At 43.8% G+C, this 18,632-nt stretch overlaps 1 protein-coding gene across 1 annotated transcript in view; it reads right to left on the bottom strand.

The window, feature by feature from the left end:
* CYTH1 (cytohesin 1) overlaps positions 1 to 12,931 on the bottom strand; it is a 76,096-nt gene extending 63,165 nt beyond the window's left edge. Inside the window, exon 1 of the mRNA XM_081936806.1 lies at positions 12,787 to 12,931. Within this exon, the coding sequence (XP_081792932.1) occupies positions 12,787 to 12,817 (31 nt within the window). The 5' untranslated portion in view covers positions 12,818 to 12,931. The remainder of the gene's footprint in view (positions 1 to 12,786) is intronic.
* Positions 12,932 to 18,632: the final 5,701 nt, after the last annotated feature.

The raw sequence follows: 18,632 nt of genomic DNA, 5'->3' as shown, positions 1-18,632 counted from the left end.
CCTGGGTAAAAACTATGGGCCACAGGATGGGTTGGGAAAGTGGGGAAAAATAAATGGCTTTGGGATACACTGTTAAGTAAGTAAGCTCCCCGTTAGGAGAGCGAGTGTGCAGAGAAGCATAATGAGAGTGGTAAGAAAGAACACGCACAAACCAGCATACAGGGACACCGAATAGTATAAATATAGTAGTTTACTATGTGGAAATATAGAGGTATTCAGAGTTCAATTTATAGTCCAAGTCATACACGGTTCAGTCATTCAGTTATCAATGTTCTCAGTTAAGGAAATGATCCTTTGAACACAGTCCAGTATCAAATAATCAGTTTAGGCTAACAGTAGCAAAAACACAGTAACTCATGATACATCCAACGATCAGCATCTAAAAGAGAGCTAACAGTCATTCTGGCTCCCTCTTATGGCTGCTTGAGGTAACAGCAACCAATCACATTACAGCAGTACTTAAAGAAACAGTACTACCATCCTGGTTTACATATTGCTAACCCAACTGTTAGCTTACATTCCTAACATACACTATGAAAGAACCACACAAAAAGAAACAGTAAAACTTTTTAGTAAAATCCTCTCAGTTTCTCATATACCAAATGAAGGTTGGGCTTTTAGCAACCTGTTTTTTTCCAGTATAAAAATAATGTTTCACTAAAACGTATGTTTTAGTAATGTTCTAGTACAGTGATGGTGAACCTATGGCACGCGTGCCACAGGTGGCACGCAGAGCCATTTGTCAGGGCACGCGAGGCCAGCCCTGTGAGCTGGCCAGCGCGCATGCGCGCGCTAGCCAGCTGAGTTCACCTTTTTAAAAGCCATTTTTCGCCCTCCCCAGGCTCCAGAGGCTTTATAGGAGCCTGGGGAGGGCAAAAAGAGCCTCCCCCCCCCAGAGGCCCTCTGAAGGCTTCAGGGACCGTCCGGAGGCTTCCCTGAAGCCTTCGGAACGCTTAAAACAACCCTCCGAGCAAACTTCCGGTTTGCTCGGAGGGTCATTTTAAGCATTCCGAAGGCTTCAGTGAAGCCTCCAGATGGTCCCTGAAGCCTCCAGAGGGCCTCCGGGGGGGCAGGGGAGCCTCTTTTCGCCCTCCCCAGGCTCCTATAAAGCCTCTGGAGCCTGGGGAGGGCGAAAAAAGCATGTAAAAATGGGGGCTCGCGCATTGTACGTGCATGCGCACTGGGGGGTCACGCATTGCATTATGGGTGCGGCACGCCCGCACACGCCCCCCCTGCGCTCCCCCCACTTGTGGCACGCAAGCCAAAAAAGGTTTGCCATCACTGTTCTAGTATGTTTTGGGAAGAGATAATTACACATACATTTGACCTTGAGGCAAGTTTTAATATTCTTGGATATCCATATTCTTTGAAACTACGGTAGTCCTCGAGGTATGACCGGTCATTTAATAGCCATTTGAAGTTATAACAGACTCCCCCCCCCAAAAAGGTACCGTGTTTCCCTGAAAATAAGACATGGTCTTATTTTCTTTTGACCCCCAAAATAAGCGCTTGGCCTTATTTTTGGGGAGGTCTTATTATTTTTGAAGTGCAGGAGGCGGTGAGCATGGTCACCTCATGGCTGTTGTTGTGTTGCAATATTTTCAGGGAGGGTTTATTTTCGGGGGGAGGGCTTATTTTAGCTCATGCGCTCAAAGGCCCGATTGGGCTTATTATTCAGGGAGGTCTTATTTTCAGGGAAAGAGGGTACAAAGTTCCCTTTTCAAAGTTACAACAGCTGCACTGCCTCTACAGTCATCTGCCCTTACGTTCAACCACAGGGATGCTGCCGCATTTGGGCCTGCTCCCCACAAGCCCATCACCCATTGTATTTACCTTTTGAAACTCTCCAGACCTCATGTTGGGGAAGGAAGGCAAGCCATGTGTCCCTGGGCAAAGTCGTAGCAACCCGGATGCAACTACCATTTTGCCCTGGTGGCCGCAAAATAAACTGCTCCGTTTTGCTACCTTAACAAAATTTGCCCAGCACTGCAGAAGCTTTCTGCAGTTTTAAGAAGCTTCTACAGGGCTGTGCAGATTTCATTAAGGAAGCAAAATGGAGCGGCCTGTTTGCTATGCAGCAGTGACCTGAGTGTGACCACCAAAGAACTGCATAATTATCATATTATGTAAATCACATTTTGTGCATGGGACAAAATGGCATCCGCTCACAGAATCCTGGCATTCAGCCATGCAAAGAAGCAATCCATTCCAATGGTCTGGAAGTCCTTGGAGCTCTTCAAATAATAAGTGAGGAGGAGGAGGACGTTTGGCCTGGTGGGTAGGAATCAGGCCTTAGACCTGGGGGAGACCTAAGGGGAGGGAAAAAAGGCCTGTGGTGATCCAATGGGTGGGGAGCAGAGCACATGTATCTCAGGAGGTATGGAAGGCCTTGGGAGCTAAGGACCTTCCCCAAACCTGAATGACCTCATGCTCCACTTAACGACTGGCATGTTCATTTAGCGATTCATTGAGAACAGGGATGGGGTCATTAGATGAGACACTTCACTTAATGACATGCAACTATAATGTGCAGGCTCCATTACGGTTGTATCACGAGGAGTACCTACTGTATATATACCTATTGCCTGAAAATTGATGTCTGGAAAGATTCTCCACACTCTTTTTAGTGCTTAAAAAACCAGAGCTTCATCATTAGAGATACATATATTTATGACTCCATTTACTCGAGGATGGAAGACCCAATTTTTAATTATTTATCTACATTTGTTACAGCCACCCAACTCAAATGGATTCTAGGCAGCATACAACCCCCCCAAAAAAAATCCATAAAACAAAACATAAACCACACAGACAGTCTGGACTAAAACAGTCATAAAAGCTAAACAAATCCAAGAAAAGAGGGGTCCCAAAATATAAAACATCAACCCCAGACCTGAGACCAAAGCTAGGTTTTCAGAGCTTTCCAGAACCCCAGAAGTGGAGGCGCCATCCTTATCTCCTGTAATAATTCCACAATGTTTAAAAAACAGGATCTGGAGTGTACCCACTCTCCCAGAACACACTGGCATGAACAAAAATGATTGGAGATCACTCATATATTCAGGTCCTATGTCATATATAATCCTTTATTGGACTATATTTATTTTATTACCAGGATCTAGAATTTCACCTGGAAGCTGACTGGTGATCAATGCAACTCATCTAGTTGCAATGACACATGGACATCCCGAAAGGCAGCCATTACTGCTCACACTGCCGTGTTTTGCAGCAGCTGTAGGTACCAGGTGCTCTTCAAAAACAGCCCCATACAGAGCACATTGCAATAATTCAATTGTGAGATGAGATGGCCAGAGCATGAGTGATTGTCGGAAAAACTTCCAAATTAAAAGAAAGGCACAGATGGTGGTGCAATATGAACTTATGCAAAGGCACTCCTGGCCACAGCTGCCAGAAGGACCCCAAGCTGCACACCAGTCTTAAAATTAGGAAGTGCAATCCCATCCAAGATCAACAATGGTAATATCCCTAATCCCAGTGGATAAACAGCACAACCACTCTGTCTTGTCAAGATTGCACCAGGATTGCATTCTGCCCCATCCACACCTGTGCCACCCAATGTATTGACCAGATAGATACTGGATCAATACATCGCCGTAAAACCCAAACAATCCCACCCAAGTATCACCCAGCCTCCGATTCCATATAAGTTACATGCAACTTACAAATAAGATGCTTTCAGATACAGAGCATATATAGTATTTGTAATGAAATATAGTCATTGTGAAAAACTTAATATGCATATAATCTGCATAAGACCTGAATGTGTATATAGGCTCTTTCCTTTCATGCTCGTTTTTCCAGTTTGTTTTGTTTAATTAATGCCCTTCACCATATTAAAAACAAAATCAATACTGCTCTTCCAAATCGTTTGACTTTTTCACTGTCAAGTAAGGACTAGGCAACAAACAATTTTGCCATTAGCAAGATGAAGCTTGTTTATGTCTAGGCAACACTTCTCTTAGATTTACTACCCTATTTACATTTGGGTGTATATTTCCCAATACCTTAGCAGTGGCTAGTAAGAAGAAACTGAATTTCTTCACCTTCCTCTAAAATGAGGCATAACCAACACCCTACTGGAATTGCAACCATCAACCAAAGGTGAATGTAAATGAACTACTTCTAAAGCATTGTTTTCCAAAGAAATGGAAGAGATATAGTTCATCCCCGGCAAATCTGCATTTTTCTAATTAAACTCTGACAAAGCAGAAAACACACATCACAAAGTCATATCAGTTACCCAGTTCCTTTTTCTCACCACTGCAACCAGGAGATGTACAGTAAGACAGAATTTGTATTCTCAGCAACATTCCTACACGTGAAAACAGATCAAAACCTATGCACCTCTAGAGCAAGGCTGTCTGCAATAGTGCTGACTAAACAAATGGTCATGCTTCTGAAATGAATTCTTGCCACAAAACCACTGCTTCATTGCAAGCACTCTTTTCCCAGATGCCTCGGATTGCCAAAGAGTGCAAGATTATTGTTCCACCGCACATTTTTTGCAGAAATGAATGAAACCAAGTCAGGAATACAGCACTGTGAGCCTGAAATAAGAGCCTGGGTTTTGTAAACAAATAAAAATAAATAAAAATCCGCTTGTTAACTCTTAATACATTTGTGGCCTATCAATAAATGGTTCAGAAACAGAAATTCTGGAATTTAACACAAGTTTCTCAAAGGACACCTGTGTAAACATTTCGTGCCCTTGGTTCTTATCACTTTTAATTATGGAACTTTGAAGTACAAAAACAGTGAAATCAAAGGAGAAACAGGAACAAATGTGTAGTTTCAGAAACTCTAGCCTCTAGCCTCCGAGCGGCAGTATTGCTTCCTTTCACACTCTGATGTTGTCTCAGGCTTAAGGGAAACAAAGTTTCTTAAATGGAATTTAATAGCAAATAATAGAAACTTTTGTTAGAGTAGAGAAGGAGATTTTAATCCTTAAATTAAAAAGTAAAACAAGAAAAAGTCAAAGAAGAAAAACCGGTCCGTTCACTTTAAGAGGAGAGAAAGAAAAAGTTGCGAGTATTTCAATCCACAAAGTGTAATTACAAAAGGGAAAAAAAGCATACTATCCAAAACAATCCAATGCAAGTCAATTTCGCCGCTTACTTCTGCTTAAGGATTTGATTTAGCATAAAAAAAGAAGTTTTTTTGGGGGGGGGCAGTCTTTTTCAAAACAGAAAGGATTCCACATCAGATGGACACACTTTCTCTTTCCATTTCCTTCCGGAGCCATCCCAACTTCATCAGCCTAGGCTGCCTTTTGTCACCAGCTTGAAAACCTTCTCTTGGATCAATCAGGGCCTTTGCGAGGTCCCTGAGATCAGCAAGACATAGTCTTCCTGTTCACCATCTCTTCGGGACGGTTTAGGTCCAATTGGACCACCCAGCGGCAAAAGTATTGGTGACGGTCTCGGAGCATCGAGACGGCATGTCCGTACCGTCACGATGTTGGCTCCTCCTTCAGTGAGGCATAAATGTTAATAGTATGAATTTCTGAAAAAGGGCCCCATCTTCTGGCAATAAAAATTAATTTCATAATTGTTTGGACATTCATTAAAGCAAGCTAGCCTTTTTTTTAAAGGGGGGGGTCAATTATGTAACTAAGTCTTCTTCAACTTGATGCCATCCAAATGGACTATACCTTTTATTCCATAATCCCTCACTTAATTATATCAAAGCAAGTCAGTAAACTAGAGAACCGTCCGTGATGCAACCTAAAGGCATTCAGGGTATCAGCAAATAAAACCTAATGAATTTCCATAATACCCATGGAACTATTTTAAATACCCTCCCATTTAAAAGAGACATTTCAAGCCCAGAACAGAAGCAGCCGTGTCTCTGGTTGCAGGCAGCTATCAGTTGTTCCCTGGCCCAGAGCAGCTGCCAGTGAATATAGTATGCCCATCTCTATAGCAATTTCATGTAACATGAGACCAGATCTTATTCTGCTTGTATCCAGGGTCTACAGCTTTTATTAGCTAGGCATTATAACAGACACGGAAAATGCTATTAAATATAATCCACAAAATGTTATGACTACCGAATTTTTCGGAGTATAAGACGCACTGGAGTATAAGATGCACCAAGGTTTTGAAGAGGCAATTTTTTTAAAAAAAGTAGGTATATAGATAGAGGGATAGAGAAGGAAAGAGAGAGAAATACAGTACGTAGGGAGGGAGGGAGGGAGAGTAGTTAGGTAGGTAGGTAGATAAAGGGAGAGAGTGTGTAGGTAGGTAGGTAGAAGGATAGAGTGTCGGGAGGGAGGGAGGGAGAGGGGTAGAGAAGTACAGTAGATAGGTAGGGGGAGAGAGAGAGAGTAGGTAGGTAGGTAGAGGGATAGAGAGAGAGAAAGAGAGAGAGAGAGAGAAATACAGTAGATAGGTAGAGAGAGAGAGTAGGTAGGTTGGTAGGTAGAGGAATAGAGAGAGAGAAATAGGGAGAGAGAGAGAAATACAGTAGATAAGTAGGGAGAGAGAGAGAGTAGGTAGGTACGTAGGTAGGTAGGTAGAGGGGGAGAGAGAGAAAGAGAAATACAGTAGATAGGTAGGGAGAGAGAGAATAGGTAGATAGGTAGGTAAATAGAGGGAGAGAGAAAGAGAGAAAGAGAAATACAGTAGGTAGGTAGAGGGAGAGAGAGGTAGGTAGATGTTTCCAGGTGTATTTATCCATGTGCTGGAGAAGTAAATCGCTGACAATCTGCAGCACCTAAGACTTTGTTTCTCCTGGCACAGCACTCGATCAATGTAATTCTCATCAATCAGTTAAAGAGCTTTCCAAAAGGAAAAAAAAAGTTTTTGCACTTTGCAAACCTCCCCAAAACGGCCCATTTTTTGCTCATTTCTGCCCTCCCCAGCCCCCAGGAGCTCTCTGAAAGCCTCCATAAGGGTATGCATGGCCATTTTGGTGAAGGGGCGGGGCTTTGGGAGGCAAAAAATGCTATATTCGATGTATAAGACGCACCCAGATTTTCAGCCTCTTTTTTGAGGAAAAAGGGTGCATCTATACTTTGAAAAATACGGTATATTCCAGTGATGGCGAACCTTTTTTGGCTCGCGTGCCACAAGTGGGGGGAGTGCAGGGGGGTTGAGTGCGGGCGTGCCGCACCCATAATGCAATGCGTGACCCCCCCCAATGCGCATGCGTGCACAACGCACGACCCCCCCCCCCCAATTTTTACATGCTTTTTTCGCCCTCCCCAGGCTCCAGGGGCTTTATAGGAGCCTGGGGAGGGCGAAAAGAGCCTCCCCCGACCCCCCGGAGGCTTTAGGGACCATCCCTGAAGCCTTCGGAGTGCTTAAAACCACCCTCCGAGCAAACCGGAAGTGACTTCCGGGTTGCTCGGAGGGTGGTTTTAAGCGCTCCGAAGGCATCAGGGAAGCCTCTGGACGGTCCCTGAAGCCTTCGGAATGCTTAAAACGACCCTCCGAGCAACCCGAAAGTCACTTCCGGTTTGCTCGAAGGGTGGTTTTAAGCGTTCCGAAGGCTTCAGGGACTGTCCCTGAAGCCTGCGGGGGAGGCTCTTTTCGCCCTCCCCAGGTTCCTATAAAGCCTCTGGAGCCTGGGGAAGGCGAAAAATAGCTTTTAAAAAGGTGAACTCAGCTGGCCAGCGCACGCATGCGCGCTGGCCAGCTGACAGGGCAGCGCCTCGCGTGCCCTGACAAATGGCTCCGCGTGCCACTTGTGGCACGCGTGCCATAGGTTCGCCATCACTGGTATATTCTAACAAAGCAGACAGCCAAGGACACAACTGCATTGTTATAGCAGATAACCAAATTCAGGAAACTGCAATAAAAAAATGAAAGAACATGTAAAGAGATACAGTGAATAAAACCTGCAGTTGCCTAGCCCTATCCAACCACAAACACCAAGAATAGGACACACAATGAAATAACAAAAGGCCCTCTGAATCGACGACAAGTCACATTCAGGAGAGAACAGAATCAGAAAGAGAGAAGGATCACATCTGCATGATAACTCAAGAAGCGGAACTGAGATGTGGGGCAAGCACCCAGTCAGGAGGAACAATGTGCTACAGAGGATGTGGCATTCATTTCATGATTGCACACAAAGCAATTTTTCTCCCTATTCTCAAACTTAAATAAGATAAGACAAAAACCTTACTAAGTCTAAGGTCCCCATGCACCAGGACATCAAGCTAAGGTATTTCTACGGGTACCAATTCTCTGAGTAGGCAAATTCCTTTTTCCTAGAATTAATTTAGTGCAATGAGTGAGGTTGTTTACTGACAATCCCATAATCACTGGTTTACAACCATTCATTTAGCAACGTTCAAAGTTACATTGGGCACTGGAAAAAAAGTGTCTTACATCTGGTCCTTGCACTTACAACCATTGCAACATCCCATGGTCGCGTGATCAAAATTCAGGCACTTGGCAAAGAGGTCATGTGATTGCCATTTGGGATCTTCCCAACCAGCTTCCGGCTAGAAAAGTCAATGGGGGAAACTGGATTAGCTTAACAACGTCTGATTCACCTAACTGCAGTGGCTTGCTTAGCAATCATGGTAAAAGAAAAAAAAAAGGTTGTAAAATTTGGACAGGACTCGCTTAATAAATCACCTTGCTTAGAAATGGAAATTATGGTCCCAATTGTGGTTGTAAATCAAGGACTAACTATTTTCCTGGAGATTCTTACTATCATAATTACAAGAGAACTGTGTTCATTTGAAGAGTGCCCCCACTTCCTCTCTGGTTGAAGTAAGAACCTGACAACACCCATGCAAATCTGGTTAAATTTAGCTTCCCCATAAACAAAATAGGCCAGTAGAGCTGAACCAATGATAGATTTCAGAATGTATTGTAAGTGGTCAGAGACGCAGTCAAGCCTGTTCTGAATTCCTTCCCCAAAATAATACTCACAGCATTCCCTGGAAACACACTAATCCATGTGCTCAGATTAAAAGTGATGCCCAGATGGCAAGCAGGGAAAGAAACTCATTTTTTTCCCCTCTGCAATTTAATCCTAGACAAGCAACAACAAGACTCTTTTCCTCATCTCACTTAATCTCTCTAGGTCAATGTTCCTCAACCTCAGCAACTTTAAGATATGTGGGCTTCACTTCTCACAATCCCCTGAGAAGCAGGGCTCTAGGTGAACAATGCAAATTGTAAACTTTGTTCAGTCCATTAAGCAGGACATTTCGGAGGTGCATCATTTCAACATCTCCCTCCATCCCAGCTCTATTTGCTGCACTATTTTGCATTTAAAGGGAAAATAAGTTAAATAAAACCCTACCCAAGTTGGAGAAACCCCTACTATCTGATGTAACTGAAACACTTTAAAAATAATACTGGCATCCTAGAGTGGAATATTCCTGTTCTTATCTATTTAATTTTCAAAAAAATGTATTAGAAGTAATTTCACAAAACTTATAACAGAAAATAAGTAACTTAAATATGACCAACTGCACTTGCAATGCAATCTCAGCTCAAATTGAGCCCCACTTGGCAGTGCCTTGTGAGTCTAAACCAAAAGGCTATTGATCATCTACCCCTGAATCTACCATTATCCCTAAGTTACCTCTGTTGCCGAATCTACAGGATCCCTCCATGTGACTGGGCAGCACATCCAGGTTGAAAATATAGCAGGTTGAGTGATATGTGAGCAGAACTGGGCAGCCTGCCATTTGCCCAAGTGGGAGATTATCTATTGCTGAACATCTAATCCAGCGTTTGCAATGCACGCTAGATGAGAAAACAGTTTCATAGGTTGTTTTACCATTACAGTACTTCTCTCTTAGTAGACAAGTTCCCTAGAATAACAGCATGATGTCTGCAACACAGCTGGAATGTTCATGTACAGATCAATCAAGAACAAGTGTGTGGATGGCAGGGGCATATGTGCACACAGCTTGCCACTCTAGTACCAGCTGCAGCTCCCATGTCTTTCATTTTCAGTCCAGATCTCTAGAATTAAATGATGTGTCCAAGCTGCTCTAAATCAAAGCCATTCAAAATTCAAAGGTGATTTCTAACGAAATCACAAATCCAACCCATCCGCACTAGAAGGAATTCTGCTGTGAGCACCCACAATATTAACTGGAAGGTTAAGAAGAAATTCCAGGTGTTGTTTCTGTGACAGAACAGGCCAAATAAACGGAGCAGGCCTCTTATCACATCAGCAATGCAGAAATCTGATGCCCAATTCCACTGGGGAAATCTGTAAGTCAGCTACTCACCCATAACTGGGTCATACACACTGATTGGTGCAACAACACTGCAGAGATGCTCTCAACATTCAGAATGTCAGTGAATTTAGAGCCAACATGAATGAAATTAATTATAAGGACAGCACTGAGGCAGTCCCTCCATTGTACTGTCACACACACCAGGTTGAGTAAGCAAAGGATCACAGTCTCTTTGAAGCAGACTGTACAACTGGGCTCATGCTTCATTTATAAGCCCAAAAGAAACACATGCATTTTTACTGCAAGATCTTTTTTTTCCCTTAGGCAGTCTGCCTATTCCAGTTTGAAGCTCTCTAGATGAACTGGATTGCAGCTTCTATCTTCCCAGCCTACATAAGATGCTGAAAATTTTAGAACGAACAATACATCTGGACATCACCAAAACCAGAAAGCAAATAAAGCAGGTAAATTACAGTTATTCCCACTATCTTTCATATATATATGTCACCGTGAAAGACCGAAATTGGTGAATGTCGACATTCACCGGTGAATGTTGGTGAATGTCGACATTCACCGGTTATATATATATATATATTCATATTCTGGATCACTATGTGAACTGCACATCTCTTTCCTAGGGCTATGCACACTTGTTATGAATGAGAAAGACATAACCTGCTAACTTGGATGCCCGTTGTTGGACAGTGACAAAAGTTAAGCTATAAATACAGAAGACTGAAGGCTTGTTTCTCAACGTAAGGCAGCTTTGCAGAAAAGACATATATTGAAGTTTTAGCAACATTTACAAATGTATCACTGCATTTCTGAATAGATTCCCAGTTCCTTATTTATGATGACGGCAGAGTTACGAAATGTGTCAATCCATTTCTCTCTCTTTTTTTTTATGCAAAGCATGCCAGAGTTTTGCCTTGACAAAAGCTCCAGACCCTTCAGGCCTGGATGTGTTGCTCCACTGCCAGGATGAAGCCAGGGAAGCAGATTAGGGAGAAAAGTGTACCTTGCTGCACAGTTTCTGAGCATTGCCAAGCTGTGAGCCGCCCACTCTTCTTACTGCTGGTTCAGAGAACCTATACCAGTGAGGGTGAACTTTTTCGGCACCGAGTGCCCGAATTGGAACATGCATGCATGTGCATGAGCCAGAGCACCTGAAATCCAAAGACCAGCTGGCCAGCACGGACATGCCTTTTTTTTGGCTGTTTTGGGGGGCGTTTTCAGGCCGTTTTTTGGGGGCATTTTCAGGTCTTCGTGGAAACAGCCTAGAAAACAGCCTGGGTTTGGGGCGTTTTCAGACCATTTTCTGGCGCTCTGGCGCCCATGAAGACCAGTTGGCCAACGTACATGTGCGTTCCGTAAACCAGAAGAGTAGCTGGCGATGGTGCACATGCCCACAGAGAGGGCTCTGCATGCCACCTCTGGCACGCATGTCACAGGTTCGCCATCACAGACCAATACCTACTTAAAGCTTTACTTTGAGTTTGGTAAGAAAAGGGTTTGGCTAAGGTCCAGGGCCTCTCAGACATCACACAATAGAGCTGAACAGCTAGAACTTAGACATGGAGCTCACACAGCTTCCGTTCAGTACTCAGGCCACTGAGAGCTCCCAAGAGTGGCATGACGGCAAAGGCTGGCAGCAGCCGGGCACGTCAGTCAAGCGGCACCACCAAGGCCCGAAGACGACAGCACGTTTCCTCTCCCTGCAGTCCGAAGTCTGGTTGGCGTAACAGCGCAAGAACGGCAGCAAAGGCAAGCAGCTGCCACCCACTGCAGCTGTTCCCCCCGCTGTCAATGCCCAACGCGGCGCCCCCTTTTCGCCATCCGGGTCATGCTTCTCCCGCTCGCCCCCTTTTCCTCGCCAAGCACCCAGCGGATAAAAAATGGCCCGTTCAGCGGTCTGTTGCTCTCCCCACCCCATCCCCAATTTCCCGGACTTCCAAGAAGACCGAAAGAGCCACAGGCCATTTCCGCAACCCCTTCGCTGCCAGCAACTCCACGCCGAACTTCTCGTCCCCGAGAAAGAACAGCTGTTCTTTGCCCCCGAACCAGAGGGGCACAACAGCTGCCGGTCGCCGTCTGAAAGCCGCCCAGCCCAGCCCCAAGACAGCTGCCCCACAATTCGGGTCCCAGCCGTCGCGCCCCCTTCCTCCCCACAACCACGGGGCAGACTTGAGGCCCCCACCTCGTCCCCGGTTCCTCGCTCAGCACGTTCCCCACGCCCAAGATGGGTGGTGGGCTGAATCTTGTCACCGAACCCCCCACTTCCCTTCCTCCCCCTTTCGAGCAACCAGCCCCCATGGCAGCCTCTCGGCTCTTCTCTGCCCCATTGCTTCGCCTCCTTGCTTAAACAACCACAGCGATCCTTTTCAAGCCCCCCGCAAGCCAGGAGGGGGGAAGGAACGCGCGAGGAAGGGTGGATCACCGGATCGCAGCGCGGCGGATCCCAAGGACAGTTTGGCTAGGCGTACGAGGGCCACTCCCCCCTTTGCTGCTCCCCCTCTCCCCGGATATAAACGCTTCGCTTTCCCCGCCGCGATGCAGGCGCCGCTCTCACCCACCCACCCGCCGGCCCGCCATCCCTTCCCTCCGCTCACCGAAGCCGCCGGTCTCGTCTTCTTCCTCCATGTTCCCGAGCGGAGTTTTGAGCAGCCGCGCCGAGGAGGCAGTGGAGGAAGCGGTCGCCTGCCGATCCTCTCCGGCAAGTTCCTTCTACAACCACCCGAAAAGAGGCGCGGCTTTTTTTCGTGCCACGTGATGGAAGACGCGCTTCGGGGCTCATAATGCCACACAAAGCCCCACCCAACAGGCGTGGGGGGGGGGAGGAAATCGGTGGTTTTCTGCTGGGTCGGAGCTGCGCCTGCTGGAGAAAGGGAAGCTACCGCATCTCGCCACGAGTCGCTCAGACCGCGAGGGGATGTCGGGGATGTCGGGTTTTTTTACACGCCTTGGCTGCAGGAGCCTGACTAGGAGGCTTAGTGGCTAAGAGCCTGAGCTTGTCTATCAGAAAGGTCCGCAATTCGTACAGGTCTCCTGCGTTGGACTAGATGACCTCTAAGGTCCCTTCCAACTCTGATGCTTAAGTTTTTTAAAAAAAAATAGGGCAGAATGGACCGTGGGGCTGATGTCCCAAGGCGACCAGAGATAGGCTTAACGTTCACGTTATTTGCTTCGGGAATTAATTGTCATTCTAATTGTAATTTAATTGCAATTACTAATTCGCCTGTGTCGTAGCGTCCTCCTACGGTCACAGCGATTCAGAGAGTTGGGAGCTAGCAAAACTTGCTTCTATCTGCTTGGGAGTGGGGTGCGTGGCCGACTTTGCGCTCCCCCCGCTCTCCAAGCCAAGCCCTCCGCCCTTCTGGTTCGCCATGACGTTCTTCGATGAAACCCTCCAATCCAGAATTTTCCTCAGAATAGCTTTAAAAATCCCATTGCCGTTTTTTTATTTTTAAGGGTTGCTCGCTTCCTATTTTCGTGCGTCGGGTAATTTTCACACTGTAAGCGGGAATGCAGAAACTGATCTTGTAAATTGTTATGGGAAGCTGTTTTTATAGCTGAGTGTGGTGTTGTTTTTTTTTAACTGCATCAAGTAAAACTTCCCCAGAAGAAAGTGCATTTGGGGAGACGGGGAAACCTAAAGATTTAGTAGAGGAAAGAAGAAAATCACCTGCAATATGAAGTAAAATTTTGTACTTCATGAAGTAAAAAAGGTGCTGCTTTGGGGAAATTACTTTTCACCCAAGGATACCCGGTCATTTTATATCCGGCAATTCAACATAAACCTGGTTGTGTTGGAAAATCCAGAAAAACCTGGGAAGAAATAACAAACAATAATCCTTCTATTTTTCTGCAAAACCTTTCCAGCAAATGCTAGTTCGGGTGTTTTTACATCTTTGAAATTAAAAAAATCTCACTGTGGCTTAGTTATATCAGCTCAGTTATTATCAGCCTGCACATATAGCCCACATCCTCAGCCAGTATTTAAACCCTATAATCAAAGCTGATGCACTCAAAACTAACTTCGATGATTGAGCGGAAGATGGACTTATCAGAGTCAGCTACCACAAACTTACTTAAAAGACAGGTTGAGCTCTGCTGAGAGAACTCTTCCTGAGGCTGAAAGGACTCTGGCTGGTACTGTTCACCTCAGAAACCATCCCTTGCTAAGCTCTCTGAACCCAGCCAAACCATGACACATTTTTGGGAAGCTCTCCCAGGCTGTGGCTTTTCTCCTACAGAAATTCTGCAGTTTCCTACATTGGGCCTCTATGCAGAATCTTCTCTTTTCCCTATTCGCTTGATGGGTGGTGGTGGTTGTTATTGGGGGGGGGGGGGGGAGGAATAGTCTGCAAGTGTGTGAGACTTTAGAAACCTCTACCTAATAAAAATGCAGCCCTGCTCATTTATGACCTATAAAAGCTGTTGATCCAAAATGCTACAGCCAATTGTTCACTGATCTATTTCAGGACCATTCTTCACAACTGAAAAAAGCGTCACAAGTATGAGCCTCGTAGATGGCTTATGGGAATTCAGATAGCGGAGAATTTGCTGGGTAAATAATATAATATGTCATTCCTATTGGCTGTATTGGAATGGAAAGGAAAATTTGGAAACAGTTGCTGTGGAGTTTGGGGTGTGTGTGTGAAATAAAGAGACTGGCAGGTCTCTACCAGGAATGCGGTGGCTCAGTGGCTAAGATGCTGAGCTTGTCGATCAGAAGGTCAGCAGTTCAGCCGTTCGAATCCCTAGTGCCACGTAATAGGGTGAGCTCCCGTTACTTGTCCCAGCTCCTGCCAACCTAACAATTCAAAAACACATTAAAAATGCAAGTAGAAAAATAAGAACCACCTTTGGTGGGAAAGTAACCGCATTCTGTGCACCTTCGGCATTGAGTCATGCCAGCCACATGACCATGGAGACGTCTTTGGACAGCACTGGCTCTTCGGCTTAGAAATGGAGATAAGCACCGCCCCCTAGAGTCAGGAACAACTAGCACGCATGTGTAAAGGGACCTTTACCTTCTAGGTGTCTAACATCTCACTTCCTCACTCCTACCTAAAGCTACCATCTTCCAATTATGTTGTTTTCCAATTAAAAGCCTATGAAAGTGTCAAGTACTATCAAGTCGTATTCAGGTTTCTCTAGGGACAAATTGAGGGTCTACCCAGTGGCTTCTTGATTTGAACTCCAAGGCTGGTGATTGAATTCTCCAGAAATATGTTTCTTCCATGTTCTGGGGATCAGATGGGAGTAGCTTAGACATTTTTGTCCTGCATAACAGCCATAACATTGAAGTTATTATCAAACTCATATAGTTGGCCACATATTAGATCTTTAAAAAAAACAACTCAGCAGTTAATTCATGATTAGGAAATTGGGTGGGTGAGTGTGTTTCTGTTAATATTTTATCATAACAGATCACTTTCACTCGTGCTATTGATTTATTTTAAGTGTGGAGGACCAATTAAAATATCCACCCTAGGTGCCAAATCCCCAAGTCAGGCCTGTCTATCATTGGAGCATTATATAACCTTATGAAATTTTAAAAACTGTACTTTGACATTCATATGAGTCTCCCTTTAAATCTTATAAACAGGATGGAGATTGTAATGGAGAAAATCTATGAGGTCACCAAATGTTTATGCCAATTTGGTGGTACATACTTCTGAATCAAGGAGGGGTCCCACATGAACATAATGAATACATGTTTCTCCTGGCCAACTTCTTGTCTTTTCAGTAAATAATACATGCCCATTACCTTATATCTGGCTCACTAGGTAGACCAGAGTAGAAAATCCATTTCACAGGAAGGTTAAAAGTACTTTTATTGAGATACAGTAGACTATATTATCAGAATCTTTAAACATCTGACTATGCTGTACCCCCTTCTTCTTGTACTTCAGTGAATTGGGGGAGTGTCTAAGTCATTTCTAAATGATTTCTGGATGTTTAAAAAAGTTTAACCTTTGTTTAGATAACAGCTTGTACATATCTGTCAAAAGTTATCTCTTTTACCAACTACACCTTAGGATATGGTACAATAATCTTTAAAAGCGTGAGAAGGCTTTTGTATAAATTACTGCCAAACAAAAAATATTCTCAACATTTCCTGTCCAGCATCAGCAGGCAATATACCAATTTGAAATGCGTAGTGTGGGAAGCTTTAAGGCATCCTTTTATAATGATGAACCATTAAGGCAAACCTCTACTGGATTGTTATAAATCTTCTAATGGCTTTTCTTAAGCCATATTTGCTTTTTCTTTGAGAGCCGCTAGCTCTGCACAATGCTTTAGTTTTTGACAAAGTATACACTGCATTCCTAATTGGAATTGGAATGTAGTTCCTATGGGAATGTAAGTACCTCTATTATTAAAGAATAGATTAATCAGAAATAACAATAGTTCAACTAAATATTGCCTTTATACTTTAGCTAAATAATTTCGATGCGTGGAGTCCTTAGTGTTCTCTAAGCTTGATTGCTTGCAGTCATTTCATTATTTAAGTGGGTCACATCAGTACTAGCTAGTGTGGGGTTTGCCCTATGTCGTATACAGAGTAACTTGTCCTGCCAACATTGGTACTATAGTTTTCTCCTTGGTAGTTCCTTGATTAGGGCAGTTTTCTGTTGGCTTGTCTGGTGATCTGAGTGCTGGCTGTTGAGAGAGGATGTGTTGGGGTCTTTTTGTTTCCTTTCATATGGTATACAAATGTGGTTTATATCTGTTTGATTCTGATCTCCTTAAAGACAATTACTTACAATTACCATTACTACTTCCAAGTAGCTAAAACAGAGTGTGTCTTCTCTTAGAAAACAAACACATTTGTTATCCCTATTTAACTTCAAATGAAGGGTTTTTTAAAATGAAAAACAAGTTTTAAAATACAGTGCAACAATTGCCCGCTTAAGATCAGATTTAAATATTTGAGTAGCCATAGTTATGAATTCTACTACTATATTGTGTTCTACAATCCAAAATATTGTCTTGCTAAAATATGTAGAGGAAGTTGATGTAAAACAAATCAGGCCATTATTCCATCAAAACTAGTATTGTTGATAAGGATCTAGATACTACATAAAGAGGTTAGGTTAATTATTAAATTCATAAGGATGAGAAGGCTTAACAGCCATCTTCCAATACTAGAAGGACTGTCATAGGGAACAGGGACTCAATTTATTATCTCTAACACCTGTAGAGAGGACAAGAAATAGTGGGTGGAAGGTTGTGAGGAGATTCAATCTGGAAATAGGAATTTTCTGACAGAACAATTAATCAATGGAACAGTTTGCTCTTAGAAGTTGTGGTTACTCCATCATTGGAGATTTTAAAGAAGAGATTGGAAAACATTTTGTCTGGGATGGTATAAGGATTCCTGCCTTGGACAGGGGGTTGGACTAGACGATCTCCAAGTCCCTTCCAGGTCTACAATTCTATACACCTTTCCTTTAGAAGTTGAAGGGACAAACAAAACACTCCTCTTTCCCATGGTAGCCAGTTCTGAGAAAAGGTTACTGGGATGAAATCATCCAATGAGCTTCCATGGCTGGGATTGAATTTGAACTTAAACTTCCTAGCTCTAGTGCAGGGGTGTCCTAACTTGGGAACTTTAAGACTTGTGGACTTCAACTCCCAGAATTCCCCAGCCAGCCGGCTGGGGAATTCTGGGAGTTGAAGTCCACAAGTCTTAAAGTTCCCAAGTTTGGACACCCCTGATCTAGTGCGACTTCTGAACCTCTGTGACATTGACAAAAACATGGTTTATTAAATACAGGTGACAGCGGCCTCTTGTTCTCTAGGGTTTACACTGGAGGTTGTTGTTTTTTCCATACATAACAACATATCAGGAGGCCAAATAAGTACTCTGCTTATGAGCTAGTTTTTTTGCTGAAGCAGCCTGAAGCCTAACCTCTCCTAAACTGTATCCCAGTTCTGCTGAACCCAATTCAAAAGCTTCTTCTAAAACTTCATTTTCTTCCATGTCTTTGGTAAGTAATTAATTTTACAAACAAAAAACACCCTTCCATACAGTATATATTTTATTCAGCGTTTCTATCACAATCAGCAAGTAGCAATGCATTACGTAAATTAGATTAAATGGAATGAGAGTAACTCTCAGCTACTGCTTCTTGCTAATGAACCCCTGGAAGGGTATGTTTGTTTGTGGGGTCATTGAAATGGACGCATAATCAATATCTCCAATATACATGCAATACTTAAAAAACGTGTTAGAAGTAGCTACACCCAGCTAAACTCTTCCCACTCAAAAAAAGCTTTCTTTTCAATATAACAACGGTTGTTTACCTCTTTGGTACTACTAGTAATCTCTGAAAACTGGATGTCTAAGATCATTTCTTTAGACTTTCTTAATTTCTCGTCCACCAGACGCGTTAGAAAAAGCCACAAGAGGTTGACCGACAGACTGAATAAAATAGGACACATA

This window comes from Natrix helvetica (genome assembly GCF_964273705.1).
Source record: "Natrix helvetica genome assembly, chromosome: 1".
Classification (NCBI taxonomy): domain Eukaryota; kingdom Metazoa; phylum Chordata; class Lepidosauria; order Squamata; family Natricidae; genus Natrix; species Natrix helvetica.
Note: the sequence above shows the minus strand (reverse complement) of the source record. Positions and strands in the feature narration are given on the sequence as shown.